The sequence below is a fragment of the Podarcis muralis genome, chromosome 5, assembly GCF_964188315.1.
Source record: "Podarcis muralis chromosome 5, rPodMur119.hap1.1, whole genome shotgun sequence".
Lineage (NCBI taxonomy): Eukaryota > Metazoa > Chordata > Lepidosauria > Squamata > Lacertidae > Podarcis > Podarcis muralis.
In genome coordinates this window covers 94240322-94262559 of record NC_135659.1, presented here as the reverse complement: position 1 = coordinate 94262559, position 22238 = coordinate 94240322, and the positions used below count along the sequence as shown (strand labels likewise).

The window sequence follows — 22238 nt, the reverse complement described above, 5'->3', positions numbered from 1 at the left end:
CCTCCCTCTTTCTCCTCCTCCCTCCACCTTTTCCTTTCTCCATCCATCCATCCATCCTTCCACCTGCTGCATCCCCTCCTCCCTCCCCCGCAGCCTCTTCCCTCTCGTCCCTCCTCCTCCTTTTTCCTCCATCCATCACCCTCCGCCCTCTCCCTTCTCCGGCTCTCTGTACCGCAATGCTGTAGTGCGGAGGGGAGGGGGGAAGAGCAGCAGCAGCCGCCGGAGGAGGAGGAGTGGGGGGGTGACTGCATTGCGCCGTCGCCGTCAATAGGTGGACCCCCTCCCGGGGAAATAAAGCCGCCCGAGCCGAAGCTGGCAGCCTCTGCTGTCTGAGACCACAGCTGCCGGTAAGAGCGTCTTGAAAGCTTGCTTTGCTGCCGAAGGACAGCGCACCATTATTTCCAACCCCCCCTCCTTCCATTTTTATTTATTTCTTTTTTTGGGGGGGGAATACCTTTGCAAAAATGGGGAGGGGGCTGGAACAGGTGCAGCGAGGAAAGTGTGGGCTGCAGCCTTTAAAAATAATAATACTGAAGCTGGGGGGGGGGGATGTTGGTGCTCTGAACGTTTTGCAAAAAAAAAAAGGGGGGGGGGAAGGCTTATTTTTTTTTTGCAAAGGAAGAGCAATAATAACGGGCGTTTTATTTGTTTGGCGAGGCGACGATGGCTCTTTGCAAAACTGCGCTTTCCCACCCAACCCTTCCCCGTTGCAATCTCCCGTCTGGAATCGTCTCTTGTCTCTTATCTCTAATCCCCCCCCCCGAAAAAAATACCAACCCATTTCCACCCCTTCAAGTTGCGCAGGTGATATTGTGGAAGCGGGTCCGGGAGAGCGCGCGCGCGGTTTCCAGGGCGCGCGACCCCTAAGGCAGTTAAGCCGGCCAGGAGCATCCGCGACTCAAGCGGGCGTTCCGGCAGAACCGGCCTGTGGATCGGACTCCTGGGCGGGGGGGGGGGGTCGCTTTGCTGGGGTCCGGATCCTGTTTTCTGTCTTGCTTCCAAGCAGCTCGCTAACTTGCACAGTCATTCCAACCCTCGCGCGCCCCCCCTCCCGGTTTTATTGTCTTGTGTCGACACCCCCCCTCCCTCCTACACACTTAAGGCCTTCTTCGCATTTAGAAATTGAACCCCCCCTTTTTTTAGAGGTGGGGGAACAGGTGGGGGCTTGGAGAGGGCGGTGCAGAAACCCTCCCTGCGTTGCACCGTTTGACCTTGCCACCATATCCCTGGCCAGATTATACGATTTGCAAATAATCATGATAATAATTACCCTAGATTTTTTTGAAAATTAGGTGGGGTTTTTTGTTGGGGGGGGGGAATCAGCGAAAGGAAAAAGAGAGGGAGGGGGGTTGCAGCAGGTTTGCATTGCGTTTTCTCAGAATTTATTTGGTTTCAGCTCCGCAGGGATTTGCGCGGCGTTTTTAGCTCCGCAGGGGATCTGAGATAGGTTGGGTCATTCGGTTTTAAAAATAACCCCTTGCAAAAGGCGGGTGGGGGGGGAAGATGATGTGGCTGAGAGCTGCATGCCTTCCTAGCTGATCCAATCCCTCATGTGGGTGGCGTGTGACAAAAGAGTGGCAGGGACAACCTTCAGATACACCCCTCCCCCCCCCATCCCTCCCCATCACAACCCAAAAGCTGGAGATATATAGAATGATCCGTGCTCAGCTTGACAGAAATGAGCAGCAAGAAAATGGCTGGGGTTTTATGTTGCATGAACATAGAGGGTTCTAGAACCAGATATGGTGGCTTATGCACGGAGATACATTTTGCAACTTGGGCGAGCCGAGGCTGTGCGATTTGCAGAGCCTGCTTGCAAAAAGAGTCCATATTCCCAAATTATAGCCCCTCCTCCTCCCTGTGCATTTGGGGTACGTTTTGATACAGCGAGAGAGGCAGGTGGATTTCAACCCCCCCAGCACAGGAGCAAGAGTGTCTGAAAATCAAGCTTTTATTTTATCTTTTATTTTGGAATGATGGAGCGCGGCTTTGTGAAAAGGTTTCGAAAGCTGAAAACGCAGGCTTCTTGGCTTGTATCGACCTAAGATTTCTGCCTCTGCTACATCTTGGTGTTATGGGGGAAAGCTGAGCTCTCCCTCCCCTCCTTCCAGCCCCCCCCCCCTTACCGCTTGATCCTTCCACGCACAGTCAGATTCCAGTTTAGCCGCTCTAGGGAAGCACACCGAACAGCTATTTCTGGCTCTTTCCATTTGTGGGCACCATATTGTCCTTTCCGAAGATGAGCTTACTGGGAAATTTCCTGAGGTGGATCTGAATGCCCGTACAGAGGAAAACCTCTCTGCTTTCGATACGATATCTTTATTGTCATTGTCCCATACAGAACAATGAAATTGAAAAATCTACATAAGAAATTCAAAACCCCCTAAAAACTCTGAAATCCCATTTTAAAATACAATATATTATAGAGACTCCTTATACTGCGTTTAAAATTGCATTTGGGTAGAAACTGTTTCTCAGGCGGCTAGTCCTGGTCTTTATAACCCTGTACCTTCTTCCAGAAGGCAGAAGCTGAAAGAGATAATTTCCGTTGCTTAGGAAAGCGTAGTCCACGGGATTAGGTGCAATGAAGGAGTTCTTGCAGTTATTATATACCTGGGGTGCATGGGAATGCAAGCACACTTTGTGTACAATCGTGGTGGAACCAAACATCGCTTATTTGGGAAAGGGGTTTTTAGGAGAGGCTACCAGTTCTAAAAAAAGGCAATTTTGGGGCGAGAAGGAGATTGCGCAGGCATCTCTGGCTTGCAGCGCAACGGGGTTGCCACTGGTGTCAGTGGGGTGGACCCAGAAGGAAAAAAACACAAACAAAACAAAAAACGGGTTCCTTTTCCCTGCTAGAGTCGGGGCGGATTTCTCCCATGGCAGACAGAAAATCCTCCTCTTGTCTGGCCTACATTCTGCCTGCTGTTTATCCAGCGAAAGATCTGATGGGCTAAAGCACAGGCTTAACTTTGCGACAGGAAACCCCAGACAAAGACGCAAACACACACACACACACCCCGGGGCTGGAAAAGGCTCTGTGGCAGTTGCGTGTCTGGCTGTTGTGTTGTGCTCCTGTTGCTCCTGGCGACACTCCTGATCTCCTCCTCTCTCGCACTGTTCTTTGCAGCATCCGCCTCGCCCGGTCACAGCCGCTGCTGAGCTCTCCATCCCTCCGCAAGCGCCGGCCTGCCGATCACAGATCCCGAAGAGAGGAAAGATGGGGAAGGAGAAGACCCATATCAACATTGTTGTCATAGGACATGTGGACTCCGGGAAATCCACCACCACCGGCCACCTCATCTACAAATGTGGGGGCATCGACAAAAGGACCATTGAGAAATTTGAGAAGGAAGCCGCGGAGGTAAGGCTCAAAAGGCACACATGCGTACAGTTTGACCTTCAAGTTTGCCCTTCCTTTTTCTCTTCTCTGGAACTAGAGTACGAGATGGAATAGGAGCAGTCGTCGCCCACCGCTTCCCACGTCTAGAAGAATATTTGCTATGTATTGTGTCTCCCGTGCTTTTTCATAGGTTCCTTTTCTGACTTCCACCACGATGCCACAATATATTTCCCTGGCCTGCCTCCCCTCGCAGCTTTCCGATTCGTTATCCGAACAAGATAGGCCCAAACAGGGAAGGGGGTAACACTGGAAAGCCCCCGCAACAGTAAACCGCTCCCCCTCCCATCTTCCTTTGGCGTTGCTACCTGGCCACACCTGAACATTCAGCGCATTTGTGCTGGTGGCATTTCAGTTGGTGGTCCCAGGTCCCCTTTTCTTAGTGTGAGTGATGTAGGTTGGAAACCATGTTTGTTTTTTCTGAGGCTAATGCTTGTGGTGATGTGTTCTTTTGGCAAAATCGCCACCCCTGAATATATAATAATAATAGTAATAAACCTCAACTCTTAAATAATAATAATAATAATAACAATAATAATAATAATAATGAAGGGGAAAACTTTGCCTAGGCAACCTCAGTTTTGCACCAAAAGCAGCAAAATTGTGAATTGTGCCGAATTGCAAAATTATTTTGCATAATTTAATGTACATTTCTTTACTTTTTTATTATTCTGTTTGAGGGAGGGGTATCAGGAAAAGAGCTGCGTAGAACTCTTAAAGCTCAGTTCCAAATCAGGTCCCCATCCCAACTTTCAACCTTTTTTTTTGCACCCATACAGACTAGGGACTTTTTTTTTTTTTTTTTTTGCAAATGAAGCTATGAGATTCTGCACCCAGTGTCAGCCCAATCATAGTGGTGGAAAAGGCCAGAAGGTTTAAGTTTAGCTCTCTGCTGAAATGCAGAATCTTCCAATCACTTCTCTCCACCTACGCCCTGATTAACTTGCCCAATAACACAGCACAGTGTGTCAGCTTGGCGCTCAGTAGTATAGACCGTGTGCTTTGGGTTCAGAATCCCCTAATTTCAATCTCCGGTATCACCAGTTAAAAGGATGAAATAGCTGCGATGCACAAGGCCTCTACTACTACTGAGAAGCCTGCGAGATTGCTTTCCAATATAATTCCCCCCTTTCCTTTAGGTGACCAGTCAGACCCTGATCTCGAACAAAACGCTCATCTGTGGACACCTCCCTCCACAATAATCTTGGGAACTGTAGTTTACCCATACAGAACTACAATTCCCAGCACCTTTAACAATCAACGGATCTCCAACTCAGTTCTGGGGCAGTGACCTGTGTCTGCTGTCGCGCTCCCTGACCTGGAAATTCTGACTGCTGTTACTTTAGAGAGAGTGGGCTGTAGTTGCTCATTGGAGAGGGGAATGCATTCTGCACATGCCCAGAGTTGCTGTTTTGCACGTTCCTGGTGTTGCCTGTTACGGTTGCTGAGGGTGGTTTGGAGATCCTCCACAGAGCTATAGTTCCCAGTGCCGTGTGCAGGCGACATTTCCCAGGATTCCTTGAGGGAAGCCATGGCTGTTCAAGGATGTTGTGGATGTAGTCAAGCAACTTAGGGACGAATTGTGCCGAATAACTACCTTGTCTGTTTCGATCAGTATCATCTAGGGCTTGAGGCAGGGGTTCTTTCCCCGCTCTGCCAGGATTTGAATCAGGGACCTTGTAATAATAATAATAATAATAATAATAATAATAATAATAATAATAATAATATTTTTATTGTCATTGCCCCCTCTCGGGGACAACGAAATTACTTGTGCATGAGAAGCCAGTGCTGTTCCACTGAGCTACAGCAATTCCCGGAAATATCTGGTCCCCATCTTTGTCTTAGGCTCAGCTGTCCTTTGAGGGCAAGAGGAGACAGAGCCTGTTACAGTCTTTGGTAGCTGCGCCAAATAAATACGGGCCTGTATAGTCTGAATTAGGGCATAGCTACACTTCAGACTTAAGCCAGAAGAGCCCAGAGGACACCAGCTGTGCTGAAAATTCTCTAGCAGATCCTCCAAAAGTGGGGCAGATGTTACTTTGCCTAAGTCCTGCAAGATAACCGGTCACTCCAGAGGGCTATCTTAACTTGGGTGAGCAGATGTGTTTTCTTCCTAAACTCATTTTCTAATGGTCCCCACTTGAGATTCTTCCAGGGGGGTGGGGCGCAGAATGGTGGGGAACCTTTCACAACATAACATCAGAACCAGCTCTAGTTCTTGTTGTTGACTGAATCTGTATTTTGTTTTTAGTTACTACCTTAATATAGGGACGCGGGTGGCGCTGTGGGTTAAACCACAGAGCCTAGGACTTGCTGATCAGGAGGTCGGCGGTTCGAATCCCTGCGATGGGGTGAGCTTCCGTTGCTCAGTCCCTGCTCCTGCCAAGCTAGCAGTTCGAAAGCATGTCAAAACGCAAGTAGATAAATAGGTACCGCTCTCGCGGGAAGGTAAATGGCGTTTCCGTGCACTGCTCTGGTTCACCAGAAACGGCTTAGTCATGCTGGCCACATGCCTGGAAGCTGTACGCCGGCTCCCTTGGCCAATAAAGCGAGATGAGCACCGCAACCCCAGAGTTGTCCGCGACTGGACCTAATGGTCAGGGGTACCTTTACCTTTTTATTACCTTAATATCCGGCTTCCTGCCCCCAAGTTGCTCAACACAGCTTATATGATCATCCGTCAATCCACCTTTGTCTTCATAACACCCCTTTGAGGTAGGCTAGGCTGTCTCGAGATCCCCCAGTGAAGTGCATGCCTGAGAGCAGAGTTGAACCCTGGTCTGAACTCTGAACCATTTCACAACGCTGGCTGTTTTCTGATACCCAAGAATTGAGGGTCTTAGCTGTCTAGTTACTTGGCCAGACTGGTATCCACTGCACTCTTTCCCCTGCTTTCCTGAAAAGCATACCTTGGACCCCGGACAATGAGTCTAGGCCACCAGAAACCTCTGTTGCACAACCCTCAGATGGAGAGATGGCCGCTTCTTATAGACAAAGCATCCTCCTTGACTTGTTCCATTGCACCCACCTTTTTCTCTCCCCTGACCCTCTTTATTTTGCTTCGCTTAACATCCAGTCTTAAAAAAACAGCTCTGGAAAAAAGCTTGTCTGGATCATCTGGACTTCCAACTTGGTCTTCATAAAGGAATCACAAATTGCTCTCTCCCAAGTTTTGAGTTCCCTTCCCAATGGACCAACATGGTTGCTTGATAATTCTCTAGTAGATGGTATGTTTAGGGTGCTTTTTGCTGAGTCAGCCCATTGGTCTACCTAGATCAGGATTGTCTACACAATGACTGACAGCAGCTCTCCAGGTTTTGAGTCAGAAGTCTGTTTTCGCAGCCCCGCCTGAAGAGGCTGGGAATTGAGCTTCAATTCAGAATGAATACTCAGTAAACAGCCTTCTGATTTAGTGCACATCGTTGAGGACCGATGTTCAAGAAACAGGTTATGTGGATATGTTTGAGTTTCGCTGATTCCTTTATCACAGGACTCCTTTCGTTTTCTGCTGCCAAAAGTAGTATCCTTTATCCATTGGCGATGTTCTGTAGCGGGAAGGAAGGGAGTCAGCGTTTGATCTGAGCCCACGGATAAATTGTGAGGCCTGGGGCGTGTCATTTTAGCCTCAGTGATGCATCTTTAAAATGGGAGCGTCAGGTGAGGGGTTATAGGGGAGGGGAGATGAGATGAAATGAGGGAAGAAGGAAATCCCCTTCTGAACCTTCTCCACTTCTCTACCTACAGTCTCCCCCTCCCTTCTCCAGGAGGAGGGGGTCAGTGAGAGGGAACCCCCCTCTGCCCTGTCCTTCCCTATCCCTATAGTAAGACAGACCACCCAAGAGTGGTTGTTAACTGAGCATCCTCAGCTTGTGTGTCCTATTTCTGGGCTTAAACCAGGAAAGATGGATGCCTGCTTCCCTTAATTCTCCCCACCCTCTGCCAGCTCATGCAACTGGAATAAATGCATAGCCTTACTCTGTTTACCCATTCCTCCGTCTCTGTCACCACTCTTCTGTTGCCTTTCCCAGTGTCAACTTCAAGTTGAAATTGGAGATGCTGCCAGCCTGTGTAGACAATATTGAGTCCGGTGGATGTTTGGTTTGAGTCAATATAAGGCAGCTTCTTAGGAAGGGGGCTAGCTCAGCGGTAGAGTGTCTGCTCAGCATGCAGAAGGTCCAGAGGTTCAGTCCTTGGCCTCTCCAGATAAATGCCGGAAAAGGCTCCTGATCTGAAACTCTGGAGAGATGCTGCCTGCCAGGGTAGACAGTACTGAGATAGATGGATTAGGGGTCTGACTCCGACTAAACATCAGGAAGAGCTTTCTGACAGTAAGAGCTGTTCGACAGTAGAACGGTCTCCCTCAGGAGGCTGTGGACGCTCCTTGGAGGTTTTTAAGCAGAGGTTGAATGGACATCTGTCCTGGATGCTTTAGTTTCCTGCATTGCTGGGGGTTGGACTAGAGGACCCTTGGGTTCCTTTCCAACCCTACATTTCTGTTATTCTGTGACTCTGGATAATGCAGCTTCTTGCACTGCTAATACCTCTGTCCTCATACTTGGTAGAATGCCATGCCTGTTCGTAAAGGTAAAGGGACCCCTGACCATTAGGTCCAGTCGTGGCCGACTCTGGGGTTGCGGTGCTCATCTCGCTTTATTGGCCAAGGGAGCCGGCGTACAGCTTCCAGGTCAAGTGGCCAGCATGACTAAGCCGCTTCTGGCGAACCAGAGCAGCGCACGGAAACGCTGTTTACCTTCCCGCAGGAGCGGTAGCTATTTATCTATTTGCACTTTGACGTGCTTTCGAACTGCTAGGTGGGCAGGAGCAGGGACCGAGCAACGGGAGCTCACCCCGTCGCGGGGATTCGAACCGCTGACCTTCTGATCGGCAAGTCCTAGGCTCTGTGGCTTAACCCACAGCGCCACCCGCGTCCCTTATGCCTGTTCATAATGCTATATAAATAATCATAATGAATAACTCAGGTGAACCTTAGGTTTGGGCAGGGGGGCGCAGCGCACGGACTATCAGGGACACTTTCCTGACCAAATTCCTATTGCTTGCTAGTTGCCAAGGTTCTTGCAAAAATATAGATAAACGTTTCCCTCATTGGACCATCTTACAAGGCCCCCTCCTTGGGCTCTTAGAGCAAGAGGATGCAGTGAAAATGGCAATGCCTTGTTGGGGAACTTGCAACCCTTTAGGTCAGTGATGGCCAAACTTGGCCCTCCAGCTGTTTTGGGACTACAATTCCCATCATCCCTGACCACTGGTCCTGTTAGCTAGGGATGATGGGAGTTGTTGTCCTAAAACAGCTGGAGGGCCAAGTTTGGCCATCACCGCTTTAGATTTTGGGACTACAACTCCCAGCAGCCCCAGGCATCAAGGTGTGATGGGAGTTGTGGTCCCAACAACATCTGCACGGCTGCCGCATGAGTTCATCACTATCTGCTCCTGTGCTATAAATTTACAGTTCTTTGGTAGATCGTGGGGGCTTCTAGTAAAAAACGTAAACCGTGCGAGGCTCAGTTGGCCTACCTTGCAAGGTTATTGTAAGGCCAGTCAGAGTTAGAACTATAAATTGCCTGCTGGGTTACCTGAGCTATATTGGCAAGAGATCGGGATCCCCAAAGGGAGTTGCAAGGTGTTTGTCTGTGGGGCAGGGATTGGTGAAAAAGAGGGCACTTTTTGCTCTGATTCTCATCTCGGTGGTGAGGGTACTGCAGGAAGCTCGTTCCCCGTTCCTCGCAGACACTCCCTTCCCATCTATTTCCTACCTTTGCAGGTAAAAAATAGGGAGGCGACCATCAAAACAAAGCAGATCACTAATTTGTGATTGCACCGTGCGAGAATGGAGCTTGAGGGTGGGCTGTAAATTCAACAAAATTCAGCTGTGTTTTCTCTCCTTCATTACAACAACTTAGCAAGTTTCCAGCCCTCAAGACAGGCATTGAAATAAGTGAGTAGCAATGCACTGCAAAAATCTTAGCGGTTTGACGGAGTGGATTGAGACATCTTTTAGAGCTCAGGGACCAATGTCCCTGTTCCTTCCTAGAAGCAGAATAAATTATGCAGAATAGGCTAGCGTGTGGAAAGTCCAGCACTTTGCATATTTTAAGTGGATCATAGAATACTTTCCCGTGTTGGTGCATGGTTATTTAATTATGCATGTGTTTTGGAAGCGGAATGACAACATGTTTATGAAGAGGCCTTGTTTCTTTTCGTTCTCCTTTTGCAAAGTTCTGCACCAAAGAGGCCAAAAAATTTCCTCTTTAGGAAAGAGCGGCGCCATTTCACGACGACGCCTGTTACTGCCCACAGCCGCATATCCCGACTCCTTATATAAGAACCAAGAGAGGGATCACAATAAATTCTCTTTTAATGACACCTTCTTGACTGTTCCCTCAAATATTATTATTATTATTATTATTATTATTATTATTATTATTATTATTATTATTTCCAAGGGCAGATTCCTTAATGTCTTGATGGGCCCATAGATCAGCTGCAAATTGCCTTTGGTCCCTGAACTGTTGGGACCAAAGGGCTTAATGCGGAACAAAATGCACAAGTGTCAAAAAGCACCCCGGCTTTCCTGACTCTTTCACCTTCCCGAGCACTGAGAATAGTATCCTAAGCTATTGTTCCATTTTGTATGTGTTTATTTCATCACCCTTCCCATTGCTGCATTCTCAGTGCACCCACCTTCGTTGTTTACATCCACGGCAAGCTCCCTCTCTGTTTAACTATTCCAACTTTTTCGTACGGTGCTTTCATGCTTATTCGATATAATCCCTTTATCATACCTGTGGGGTTCTGATATGTCTGGTGAGTTCCCATTTGGGCTGGTTTTATTGGCCCCTGCCCCAGTTAAACTATTTGAGGGGCGAAGGTTTCAATTCAATTTTTTTGCCAGCTGATAATTTTAAAAAATCTAATGGGATTTCTCTCACATGAAATGTTAGTTGTCCAAGTAAAGAGAGGTCAAGATATATGTTTTAATTGCCGTATTTTTCGCTCTATAAGACGCACCAGACCACAGGACGCACCTAGTTTTTGGAGGAGGAAAACAAGAAAAAAAATATTCTGAATCTCAGAAGCCAGAACAGCAAGAGGGATCGCTGCGCAGTGAAAGCAGCAATCCCTCTTGCTGTTCTGGCTTCTGGGATTGCTGCGCAGCCTGCATTCGCTCCATAAGACGTACACACATTTCCCCTTACCTTTTAGGAGGGAAAAAGTGAGCCTCATAGAGCAAAAAATACGGTAATAGAACAGATAAACTATGAGAATATCTTCATGGGCAGACAAGATGATTTTGCACCCAGTAGATGTCTCTGACTTCCTTTTTGCCACAAGGTTTAAACGTGCCATCATGAGGTCTAGATACTTAAAAAATACAAAAGTGGAGGCCGGAACTTTGAAAACATGTTAGATGTGGTCACCTCGCCATTGCTGCAAACAGTCATCTGCCCCCTCCATTGTTATCTGAGCAAACAGCTCTACCTAGACCCTGCAGCTTTGCAAGAGATCTGTACCAGCTGCCGAGCTGCAGCGAGGTCTGCTATCTTCTAAAATAAGCTGCCGTTTCTTTGAATCAGCCAGGCAAGCCTTGTGGCACCTTCGCTGGCATGGCAGAAATATGCAGAGGGACGTGAAACTGCTATTAATAGCCAATTGACTCTGTGCCTTCAGCCTCCATTTTCTGATGCAAGGCAGTGTGTGGCCAGGGTATTCCTTTCCATGCGATTGCTTTGGTAGGAAATGGAGTCTGGCTCTAATAAGATTTTTCAAAGGTGCTGCTTAACTAGGGTTCTGTTTTGTTTTAGAGAGCTAACATAATGGAAGAGGGTCCTTTGGGTTATGGAGCAGAAGATAGCATTTCAGAAGGCTTTCTCTCGCTTAAAAAAATGAAACCCATCCTTTGTGGCCTTAAACAATATGACTTCTCCTTCTGCCCAGCCAATTCCAGATGTATCGAGTTCTGCAACAGAGCCGTTACTGTGCTAGGCTAGAAAATACGGCCTTTTTCTTCCTCTTTTGGCCCACGATCTCTGCGGGTAATCGAATATAGGCAGATGAAAAGAGGAGCAAAGGCATTTTGCTAAATAGAGCCTTGTCACGCACTCATAACATGATGCAGCAAGTTTCAGCGTAGTCCATTTTTTCAGCCGGAATGTACCAATTTTGATGGCTGCGGGAGCTGGATGGGCTATGTATTCAGAATCAAGGTTGCACTCCCAGCCCAATAATGTTGGTTTATCCTGGTTTGATTCTTCAAGGTTCAGTTAATTGCTCTGGCATATACAGTGCTCGGGTTGTTGCCGTTTATGTAATAAAATGATTAATGACCTTGTGATATTGAAGTCCACTTTGTGGCATTCTGGTCCAAATGTGAGATAGTTAAACATGTGTAGGGTTGTGTGTTGTGCTGCAGAGGGCAGAGAATAATAATTTATGGAAAATATGCAAATGTGTGCAAATCATTTTCGGTGCGTATGGTTCATCCTGGTTCCTGAGCACTGCTTGGGGCGCAGAATATTTAGAAGATGTATAAACTGCAGGATCAAATTGCTCTCCAAGCACTCTAGAAATGAAACCCTACAGAACATATAGAGAGTTGGAATATAGGGAAGTTTTGGTGGGGAGACTGGAAGGAAAGATGGCATTATGCAGCTTTCTGGCCTAACTGCAGCAGGAAAATTGGGCAGGTTATTCCTCAAAGGTGACAGGCACCCAATTTAGGAGAACAAAGCAAGTTTTATTAATTAATCAGATATGGTGTGATGCCTGTCTCAGGGACTCCTAGCACGGCTACAGAATAACTCCACCTCCAGCTTCTTTCCTCCACTGGAGGTTTTTAAGCAGAGGTTAGATGACCATCTGTCATGGATGCTTTAGCTGAGTTTCCTGCATTTGAAGGGGGTTGGACTACAAGACCTTTGGGGGTCCCAACTCTACAATCCTATGATTCTATAGCTCCTAACAGGCACATTATGCTCCCTGGGGACAGCCTCAGGGGTAGTGTGAGGCATCTACTTAACATTTTGTGTTGAAATATATTTATCAAGGATTTAAGACTCAAGGCTTGTGAGATGTATAAGACTAAATCAGATAAGTACTGGAAATGCAAAGAAGTTGAGGGAACGTACTTTCACAAGTGTTGGATTTGTAAAAGGGTAAAAGAGTATTGGGAAATGATACATAATTAATAATAATAATAATAATAATAATAATAATAATAATAATAATAATAATATTTATTATATATACCCCGCCCATCTGGCTGGGTTTCCCCAGCCACTCTAGGCGGCTTCCAACAGAATATTAAAATACAATAGTCTATTAAACATTAAAAGCTTCCCTAAATAGGGCTGCCTTCAGATGTCTTCTAAAAGTCTGGTAGTTGTTTTTCTCTTCAACATCTGGTGGGAGGGCATTCCATAGGACGGGTGCCACCACCGAGAAGGCCCTCTGCCTGGTTCCCTGTAACCTCACTTCTCCCAGGGAGGGAACCACCAGAACGCCCTCGGCGCTGGACCTCAGTGTCCGGGCAGAACGATGGGGGTGGAGACGCTCCTTCAGGTGTACTGGACCGAGGCTGTTTATTGAAAAAAAATGTTCAAAATGTTCAAAAGTCCTTTCCCAAAAGAAACAGAGTCCTTTTTGTTGGGGATAATTCAGATGGAAATTCCCAGGTGTCATAAAAGGTTATTTATGTATGCTACTACTGCGGCCTGTGTTTGGTTAGCCCAAAAATGGAAAATGAGCGAGGTCCCAACCAAAAAAGAATGGCAACTTAAGCTGACAGAATATGCACAGCTTGTAGACTTAACATATAGAATTAGAGAACAAGAAGAACATACGTTTAGAGAAGATTGGAAAACGTTTATCGAATATATGGGGGAAAACAGTGTACACCTGAAAACGTTGGCAATATTAAGATAAATTCAGCAGCGTAAATAAGTTTTGATGGATGCAGTAATGGAATAATGAATGGTTTAGTTTTTGTAAAATATGCAGGGATTTACGATACACAAAATGAACCATGGAAAGAGAAGGGAAGTCCTTGATATTTTAAGGAAGTTTAAATGAGTATTTTAGATTGTAAAACAGAAAATTTAGTTTGCCTGCCCATGAGATAGAGGGCTGTCCTCTGCAATGCAGGGCACATGGACACCCTAACCCGGCCTTTGACCCTGGGTGGTTACTGCTCAGAACTTGTAAGTTCTCATCATGAATGGATCCTGCCAGTGAAAGCACTTGACAACATTCCCAGGTTGTTGGTTCAAAGGTCGGAAGAGGTTTCAACAGCTTAGCAGCCAGAGACTGGAAAAGCATTACAGGAAATATCCTGTAGGCACCAGTGGTGGGGGGTGCAGGGGGGGGCAGCCGCACCAGGCGCAACATCTGGAGGGGGCGCGCTCGCCGCCTCCGGAGTCACCGAAGAGCCTCGGGCGCAGGCTGTAGCAGAGCCCCATGTCTCGCGGAACCGACGAGGTGGCAGCGGCTCTCAGCGCTCGCCGCAGTCCCCGCGTGTCAGGGCCGCGGAGGGCGCGCCAGGCAGCCCCTCCTCACAGCCCCGCCGCTGCTGCTGCAGCAGCTGGGCCATGTTGCATTTTCCTCGCCTCTCTGCCCTCCTCCTTCTCCGGGCAAGTGGCGTCGTTTGGGCGGCAGCGCCAGCGGCAACTCGCCTCAGATCACCTGACACGGACCCGCCGCCGCCGCCGTGGCTACCTTACCGTAAATACCCCAGCCCAGGCAGCAGCAAGAAGAAGCTGGCAGCGGCGGCAGGTTAGGGGTTAGGGGGCGCAAATTACTTGCCTTGCCCCGGGTGCTGACAACCCACGCTACGCTGCTGGTAGGCACCACACGGGCTTCCCTTAGGCATCTGGTCGGCCACTGCCAGAAGAGGGTGATGGACTAGGTCTTTTCTTAAGCTCTTAAGCACTGCTGTTGTTTCTAGAAAAATGGGAACTCTTCATGAACGCCTCCCTTGCTATCCTAGAATGGCAGTGGCGCAAAGGTGCTCGGAATGTGTTTTGGTGAGTTCCCTGTCCCTCCCCAATTGTGGTGCTTGAAAAAACCAGCCATAACCGCTGCCTAGGCCCAGGGACCAATTTGGGAAGCTTGCTCTCTCTCGGTTTTCAAACTTAATCCGTTCCAAGGACCAATGGGCTGGCTGCAAAGTCGGGGGGGGGGGGGGGAGAAAAACGCAGCTGGGAAGATTCCAAAACCGGAGCAGTTACCGTATTTTTTGCTCCATAAGGCGCACCGGACCATAAGGCACACCTAGTTTTTAGAGGGGGGAATCAAGAAAAAAAATATGTTTTTGATTGTCCGCTTCTCCCAGAGCTTCTAGGGGCTGCTGGGGAAGCCCGGGTCTCCCCCCCCCCCCGCCCCAAAGAGCAAAGAAGCCAAGACTTGGCTTACTCTTTAGCTGCGTGCAGCCTCTCCCGGCCGGAGGGGCTGCGCTCAGCTAAAGCCCCTCTGGCTTCCTTAGGGTTGTGCAGGGCTATGGCAATTACCCCACCTGCCACAAAAGCCCACAGGAGCCGCGCACCCTTTAAGGAGCGCATGGCTCCTGCGGGCTTTTCTACGAGGAGGAAGAAGGGACTGACTGGCCGCGTCAGTCCCTTCTCCCTCCTGGGGAAAAGCCCGCAAGAGCTTTGTGGAGATTGTGTGCGGCTCTTGGGGGCTTTTCCTGCCTGCCTCCCCCCTGCATTCGCTCCATAAGATGCACACACATTTCCCCTTACTTTTTAGGAGGGGAAAAGTGCGTCTTATGGAGCGAAAAATACGGTACTTCTGGGTTTTCAGCGTTTGGGAGCCAAAACGTTCCAAAATGGAGGTGTTCGGGAACCGAGGTTGGACGGTACTTTCAAACCCCCACAGATACAGGAGCCCAAGAATTGGAAGGGGTTTGGGGCATCAACTCCCATCTCTTGCGGGCGCTCAATTAGTACCTGTGCCTTCTGCCAAGAGCTTGGGTGTAACCTTTGACGCCTCCCTTTCCACGGAGGTGCAGGTTGCAGCCACAGCAAAGGAGTCATTTTTCCATCTCCGCCGTATTAAGCAGTTGGTCCCTTACCTTTCTCGCCCTGATCTGGCCACAGTGATCCATGTGATGGTCACTTCCAGGGTTGATTATTGTAACTCGCTCTATGCGGGGCTGCCCTTGAAGCTGACCCAGAAACTCCAGCGGGTGCAGAATGCCACGGCGAGGTTCCTTATGGGGTCCTTGCCATGGGATCCAGTTCTTTACCAACTGCACTGGCTCCCGGTGGAGTACAGGGAGTACCCCGGTGGAGTACAAGGTGCTGGTTTTGACCTTTAAAGCCCTATGCGGCCTAGGACCCACGTACCGATGGAACCGCCACTCCAGGTATGTCCCGTGGAGGTCCTTATGGTCCACAAATAACAACACTTTGGAGGTCTCAGGTCGCAAGGTGGTTAGATTGGTCTCAACTAGGGCCAGGGCCTTTTCAGTAGTGGCCCCGACTTGGTGGAACGCTCTGTCACAAGAAACCAGGGCCCTGCAGGACTTGACATCTTTCCGCAGGGCCTGCAAGACAGAGCTGTTCCGCCTGGCCTTTTGTTTGGACTCAGTCTGACCCTTATGTTGCCCTCCCCTTATGGTCTTGATTTATTGGCTACTTTTAAAATGAGGATGCATTTTAAATTACATTTTAACCTGTATTTTAAATTAGGTGTTTTCCCCGCATCACTTTTTTTTTACTGTGATTTTATTGGTGTTAGCCGCCTCTGGCTGGGGAGGGCGGGGTATAAATAATAATAATAATAATAATAATAATAATTATTATTATTATGCAGACTGTTCCCTCCCCTCATAAATCACAACATCAACAGCATTCTCTGTATAGGAAAGCCTTTTAACGTGTAATGTTTTATTATGTTTTTATATATATTGGAAGCTGCCCAGAGTGGTTGGGGCAACCCAGTCAGATGGGCGGGGTATATTAATAATAATAAGAAGAATAATTAATTGCACTTGGATTTTTCATAGAAGTTTAGAGTTGGAAGGGACCCTGAGGATCATCTAGTCCAACCCCCTGCAATGCAGGAATATGCACTTGTCCCATAGGGGGATTGAACCTGCAACCTTGGCATCATCAGCACCATGTTCTAACTAACTGAGCTAAAGCCCTTACAAAAACTTCCCCCCTCTTTCTCCAACCTGTTAGATGGGGAAAGGCTCCTTCAAGTACGCCTGGGTGCTGGACAAGCTGAAGGCTGAGCGTGAGCGAGGGATCACCATCGACATCTCTCTCTGGAAGTTTGAGACCACCAAGTACTACATCACCATCATTGACGCCCCTGGGCACCGGGATTTCATCAAGAACATGATCACGGGGACTTCGCAGGTGAGGAAGGGGAGGCTGTTTGTCTCAGGGCAGGGGGCACCTTTGGGTCGTTCCCTGAGCGCCAGCACAGCGCCAACATCCTGTTTTCCTGCATGGGTCCTTGGCAGCAGAACAGTGTGACCTGGATTTTTTTTTAAATGGAAGTCCTAGGAACCCTGTCTAGCTTTGCACTCTGGCTGGCCAAATGACGAAGCTAGCATGCTTTGTGCGTTTGATTTTTTATTATTAAAGATATTAATTGAAGTTTTCAAATTTAATACATTAAAAAAATCAAAAAGGAAAAAACAAAAAAGTTTAAAAACACATAAAGTTCACAATACTTATTTTTCAATAACATATTTCCCTGACTTCCCCACACCTCCCCTTCTTGTATTCCAATTCAAATTGTTAATTCAGCAAATCCTTATCCCTAATTTTGACCTATTTCTATTTAGTTCATTTTTTAAAAAACCAATTTTGCCTTATCCAAACTTAAACATCAATACTTATACATCAATACTCATTCTTAAAACATTTTTCTAAAGTCGACCCAAATTCCCTTCCACGAATTCCCCAATTTTCATACAAATAACAAAACAAAAAATAAAAACAAAACAGATTGTAATTATGTACCCTTTGGATTCCCAAACCCCACCCCCCTTCCCCCCCCTTTCCCGGTTTCAGTCTTAGCCTACTATCAGCCTGGAGATCTCACGTCCGAGGCTCTTAATTCTCTCTCAATTCCTCTCTGCCGGTTTTTTTGACACGCTTTGTGCGTTTGAAAGGGGCCATAGAAATTCTTAGAAATGCATTTGGAGCGTATCTCCCCTCCCTGCTTTCCTGGGAGTAAAAAAGGACGAACTCCCTAAAGGAGCCATCAACTATTTATAGGAGCAGATGGCACTATCAGTTTTCAGGTATCGAGCCAACAGTTCGTAGAACTTGTTGAGTTACAATATTGGAAGGGAAGATGGGATATTAGGAGCCCAATATGTACCTGTTTTGTTTAGGAAATCTCGGGGGGTGCCGCTGTATCCCAAGACACGTAGTTTATTTACTTATTGTGGTTATATTCCACCTTTTCCTCCAAGTGCCTCCCCCTTCTGCCATCTGCTTTATAAAACAGTACATGAACCGAAACCGAAACACAGTCATCTTTTGATACTCGCACCCCTCCAAATTTTGTAATGGCAGGTCCGCAAGCCGAACAGTGTGTGCTGAAATTGGCTGTGCATTCAGTATAGTGAGCCTCGGCTTGCGGAACTCCCTCCCACCTGAGATTAGGCAGACCCACTCCTCGTTGAACTTCCAGCAAATGACAAAGACATTCTTATTCCAGCAGGCGTCTTAATTAAGGCCTTTAGTTTGGTTTCGTGATGAATTTTTATTGTTTTATTGCCCCGTTTTCTATGGATTGTTTTTATATACAGGTGGCGACCCTTTTGCACGAGGGTTGTGTTCCTGGCTCCTGCGTGTGTCGGCAGAGTGCAAAAAACCCACCTTGTTCTGGCCCAGCTCTGCTTTCTTCCAAAAGGGGCCCAAGCACCGGTTGTGCGTCAGTTGCACGCAAATCAGTGCAAATCGGTCGCTGCCTGTACAGTGCTTAGAAATGGAAATGTACTTAAAAATGCAATACATCGGTTACCTCGGTTTTCGAATGTAATCTGTTCTGGAAGACTGTTTGAGTTCCGAAACGTTCGAAAACTCAGTATGGAAGCCTCAATAAGTATGGAAAACTCAATACGGAAGCTGCGTGGCCTTTTCAACTTCTGAGACGAGTTCGACAACCAAAGCATTTACAGTGGTGCCCCGCAAGACGAATGCCTCGCAAGACGGAAAACCCGCTAGACGAAAGGGTTTTCCGTTTTGGAGGGTCTTCGCAAAACGAATTTCCCTATGGGCTTGCTTCGCAAGACGAAAAAGTCTTCAGGTTTTTTTCCCTCCCCCCCCCTTTTCCTAAGCCGCTAAGCCGCTTATCAGCTGATCCACTGATAAGCCGGTTAACAGCTGATTGCTAAAAGCCACTAAACCACTAATAGCGCTAATCCGCTAAGCTGTCAATGGGCTTGCTTCGCAAGACGAAAAAACCGCTATACGAAGAGCCTTGCGGAACGAATTAATTTCGTCTTGCGAGGCACCACTGTACTTCCGGGTTTACGGCATTCAGAAACTGAAATGTTCGTCAACGGAGACGCTTGAAAACCGAGCTACTGCTGTATATTGCTTGGCAAAAAAATGTGCGTATTGGGAGATGTTAGCATTAAAATGATTGATGCTAATTTTTAATTTTACTTTACAAAACGCTGATAAACGTTTCACGAGGACTTCTTTAAAAAATTGCGAGCCGGTGTGGAAAAGTGGAACTTGAGATTGGGGGGAAGAAACGAGAAATGGAGGAAAACTGAAACGGGGAAATTCTCCTGTGACGTTTTGCAAACGGTTGTGCGAAAACGACGTACCAAAACGACAGACTTTGCCTTCGAAACACTTCAGCTTTGGGCACACCTTCGCAAGCAGCTCCTAAGCGTGTCTGTGCCTTGTTTCCTTGCAGGCCGACTGTGCTGTCTTGATTGTGGCTGCTGGGGTAGGTGAGTTTGAAGCCGGCATCTCCAAAAACGGCCAGACCCGTGAACACGCCCTCCTGGCGTACACCCTGGGCGTCAAGCAGCTCATCGTGGGCATTAACAAGATGGACTCCACGGAGCCGCCGTACAGTGAGAAGCGCTACGATGAGATCGTCAAGGAAGTCAGCGCCTACATCAAGAAGATCGGCTACAACCCAGCGACCGTTCCCTTCGTGCCCATCTCTGGCTGGCACGGCGATAACATGCTGGAGCCGTCTCCCAACGTAAGTCTCTGGTGGGCGGTGCTAGGCTATGTTCACATGAGGTTTGCAGCTCCAGTTGGGTCCATTCGAAGCTGGAGAAGCTCCTCCGCCGTCATCTCCTGGGGACAGAGAAGTCGAGTTGCGAATACGAGAAAGGTTGGCTTGAAGAGGGAGTCTTAAGGCAGGCCAGGTGGAGCCTAGGCAGTGTTAGAAACTCGAATATATAAGCTAGGTGCTGAATGGCTCCTTAAACCAGGGTTAAGGATGCTTAGTTGCCATTTTGGGGGCCATTTTGGCTGCTTGAAAGTTGTATTTTCAACACGACTTTCTGCTTCCTGAAATTTGTTCTCCTTGGGCAGATAAAATATGGATAGAATTCTACAGGGTGGCTTGCTAGTACAGTAATAATACAGTGGTACCTCAGGTTACATATGCTTCAGGTTACATACGCTTCAGGTTACAGACTCCGCTAACCCAGAAATATTACCTCGGGTTAAGAACTTTGCTTCAGGATGAGAACAGAAATCGTGCTCTGGCGGTGTGGCGGCAGCAGGAGGCCCCATGGAACGAATTAAGTACTTAACCTTAGGTACCACTGTAGTAATAATAATAATAATAATAATAATAATAATAATAATAATAATTTATTTGTACCCTGCCCATTTGACTGGGTCTCCCCAGCCACTCTGGGCAGTTTCCAACAAAGATTAAAAATACCGTATTTTTCGCTCTATAACACGCACCTGACCATAACACGCACATCGTTTTTAGAGGAGGAAAACAAGGGAAAAAATATTCTGAATGAAACAGTGGACGTATCATTTTTGTGCTTCATGCTGTGGCCACAGACATGTGATCTGATGGTGAATTTGGGGTGACCCAATGCAAAAATCCTGAGAATCCCTGTGGATCCATGCTTTGTAACCACGTTTTTGCACCATTGCAGCCCCAGGCAACAGTGGGTGCGTGATTTTTTTTGGGGGGCAGGCTGTAGCCATGGACATGCTATGTGCTCTGATGGTGAATTTTGGCTGACCCAATGCAAAGATCCTGAGGATCCATGTGGACCCATACTTTTTAACCACGTTTTTGCACCATTGCAGCCCCAGGCAACAGTGGGTGCATGATTTTTTTTTTTTGGGGGGGGGGGACAGGCTGTAGCCATGGACATGCTATGTGCTCTGATGGTGAATTTTGGCTGACCCAATGCAAAGATCCTGAGGATCCATGTGGACCCATACTTTTTAACCACGTTTTTGCACCATTGCAGCCCCAGGCAACAGTGGGTGCATGATTTTTTTTTTTTTTTGGGGGGGGGGGGACAGGCTGTAGCCATGGACATGCTATGTGCTCTGATGGTGAATTTTGGCTGACCCAATGCAAAGATCCTGAGGATCCATGTGGATCCATGCTTTGTAACCACGTTTTTGCACCATTGCAGCCCCAGGCAACAATGGGTGTGTGATTTTGGGGGGGCAGGCTGTAGCCATGGACATGCTGTGTGCTCTGATGGTGAATTTGGGGTGACCCAATGCAAAGATCCTGAGGATCCATGTGGATCCATGCTTTGTAACCACATTTTAAGTGGGGAGGGAAGGAAAAACACAGAAGGCTAAGAATGCAGGAGAGGGCTATAACGTGAGGAAAGGAAGGCAAAAGTTTCCCCCCACCCACCCACACAAGCCAGCCAGCCTGCGCTCTCTCTCTCTCCCTCTCCCTCCCACCAGCATGACAGAAGAAAGCATTTTAACTGCATTAAGAACTATTTAGCAGCGAAACCTAAGCTTTGCCATCCCTTAAGAGGTACAGACACTGTAATCTTCCAGATCGCATGAATTTACAGGCAAAACACTGTTTAAGGATTTCATCCTTTTAAATGGAAGAAAGCATATTTGAATGCTGTGTGTCTCCAAAAACAAAAAGCAGGAAGTCAAATCAGAATTTTAAGCCGAACCTGTAATCTCTCTTCCCTTCACAAACATTGTTCCCTCCGGAGCAGGGAGAGGATAGAACGAGGGACGCTCTGCTCTCCCCTCTACTTGCCTGGAGGGGAGGGGCTTTCCCTGCTCTTTGTTCCGTTTGAGCAAACACAGTAACGAAACAGAGCAGGGTGGGCAGTAAGACCCTGAGGCAGAATGCAGGAAAGCCACCACTTCCTCTCTCACGGAGCTCCCTTCTCCCTGAAGCGCGGTTTGATTTTTGCCTCATTTTTCGGCTCCAGGGACCACACATTCGCTGCATAACACGCACAGACATTTCCCCTTCCTTTTTAGGAGAAAAAATCTGCGTGTTATAGAGCGAAAAATACGGTACATTAAAATGTCACACATTAAAAACTTCCCTGAACAGGGCTGCCTTCAGATGTCTTCTAAATGTCGGGTAGTTGTTTATCTCTTTGACATCTGATGGGAGGGCGTTCCACAGGGCGGGTGCCACTACCGAGAAGGCCCTCTGCCTGGTTCCCTGTAGCTTTGCTTCTCGCAATGATGGAACCGCTAGAAGGCCCTCGGCGCTGGACCTCAGTGTCCAGGCAGAAAGATGGGGGCGGAGATGCTCCTTCAGGTATACTGGACTGAGGCCATTTAGGGCTTTAAAGGTCAACACCAACACTTTGAATTGTGCTTGGAAACGTAGTGAGAGCCAATGGTTGGCT

At 47.7% G+C, this 22238-nt stretch overlaps 1 protein-coding gene across 1 annotated transcript in view; it reads left to right on the top strand.

Moving 5' to 3' along the window:
- Positions 1-215: 215 nt before the first annotated feature.
- EEF1A2 (eukaryotic translation elongation factor 1 alpha 2) overlaps positions 216-22238 on the top strand; it is a 43310-nt gene continuing 21287 nt past the window's right edge. The window contains exons 1-4 of the mRNA XM_028735446.2: positions 216-347; positions 3131-3364; positions 16600-16779; positions 19310-19606. Coding sequence (XP_028591279.1) covers positions 3221-3364; positions 16600-16779; positions 19310-19606 — 621 coding nt within the window. The 5' untranslated portion in view covers positions 216-347; positions 3131-3220. The remainder of the gene's footprint in view (positions 348-3130; positions 3365-16599; positions 16780-19309; positions 19607-22238) is intronic.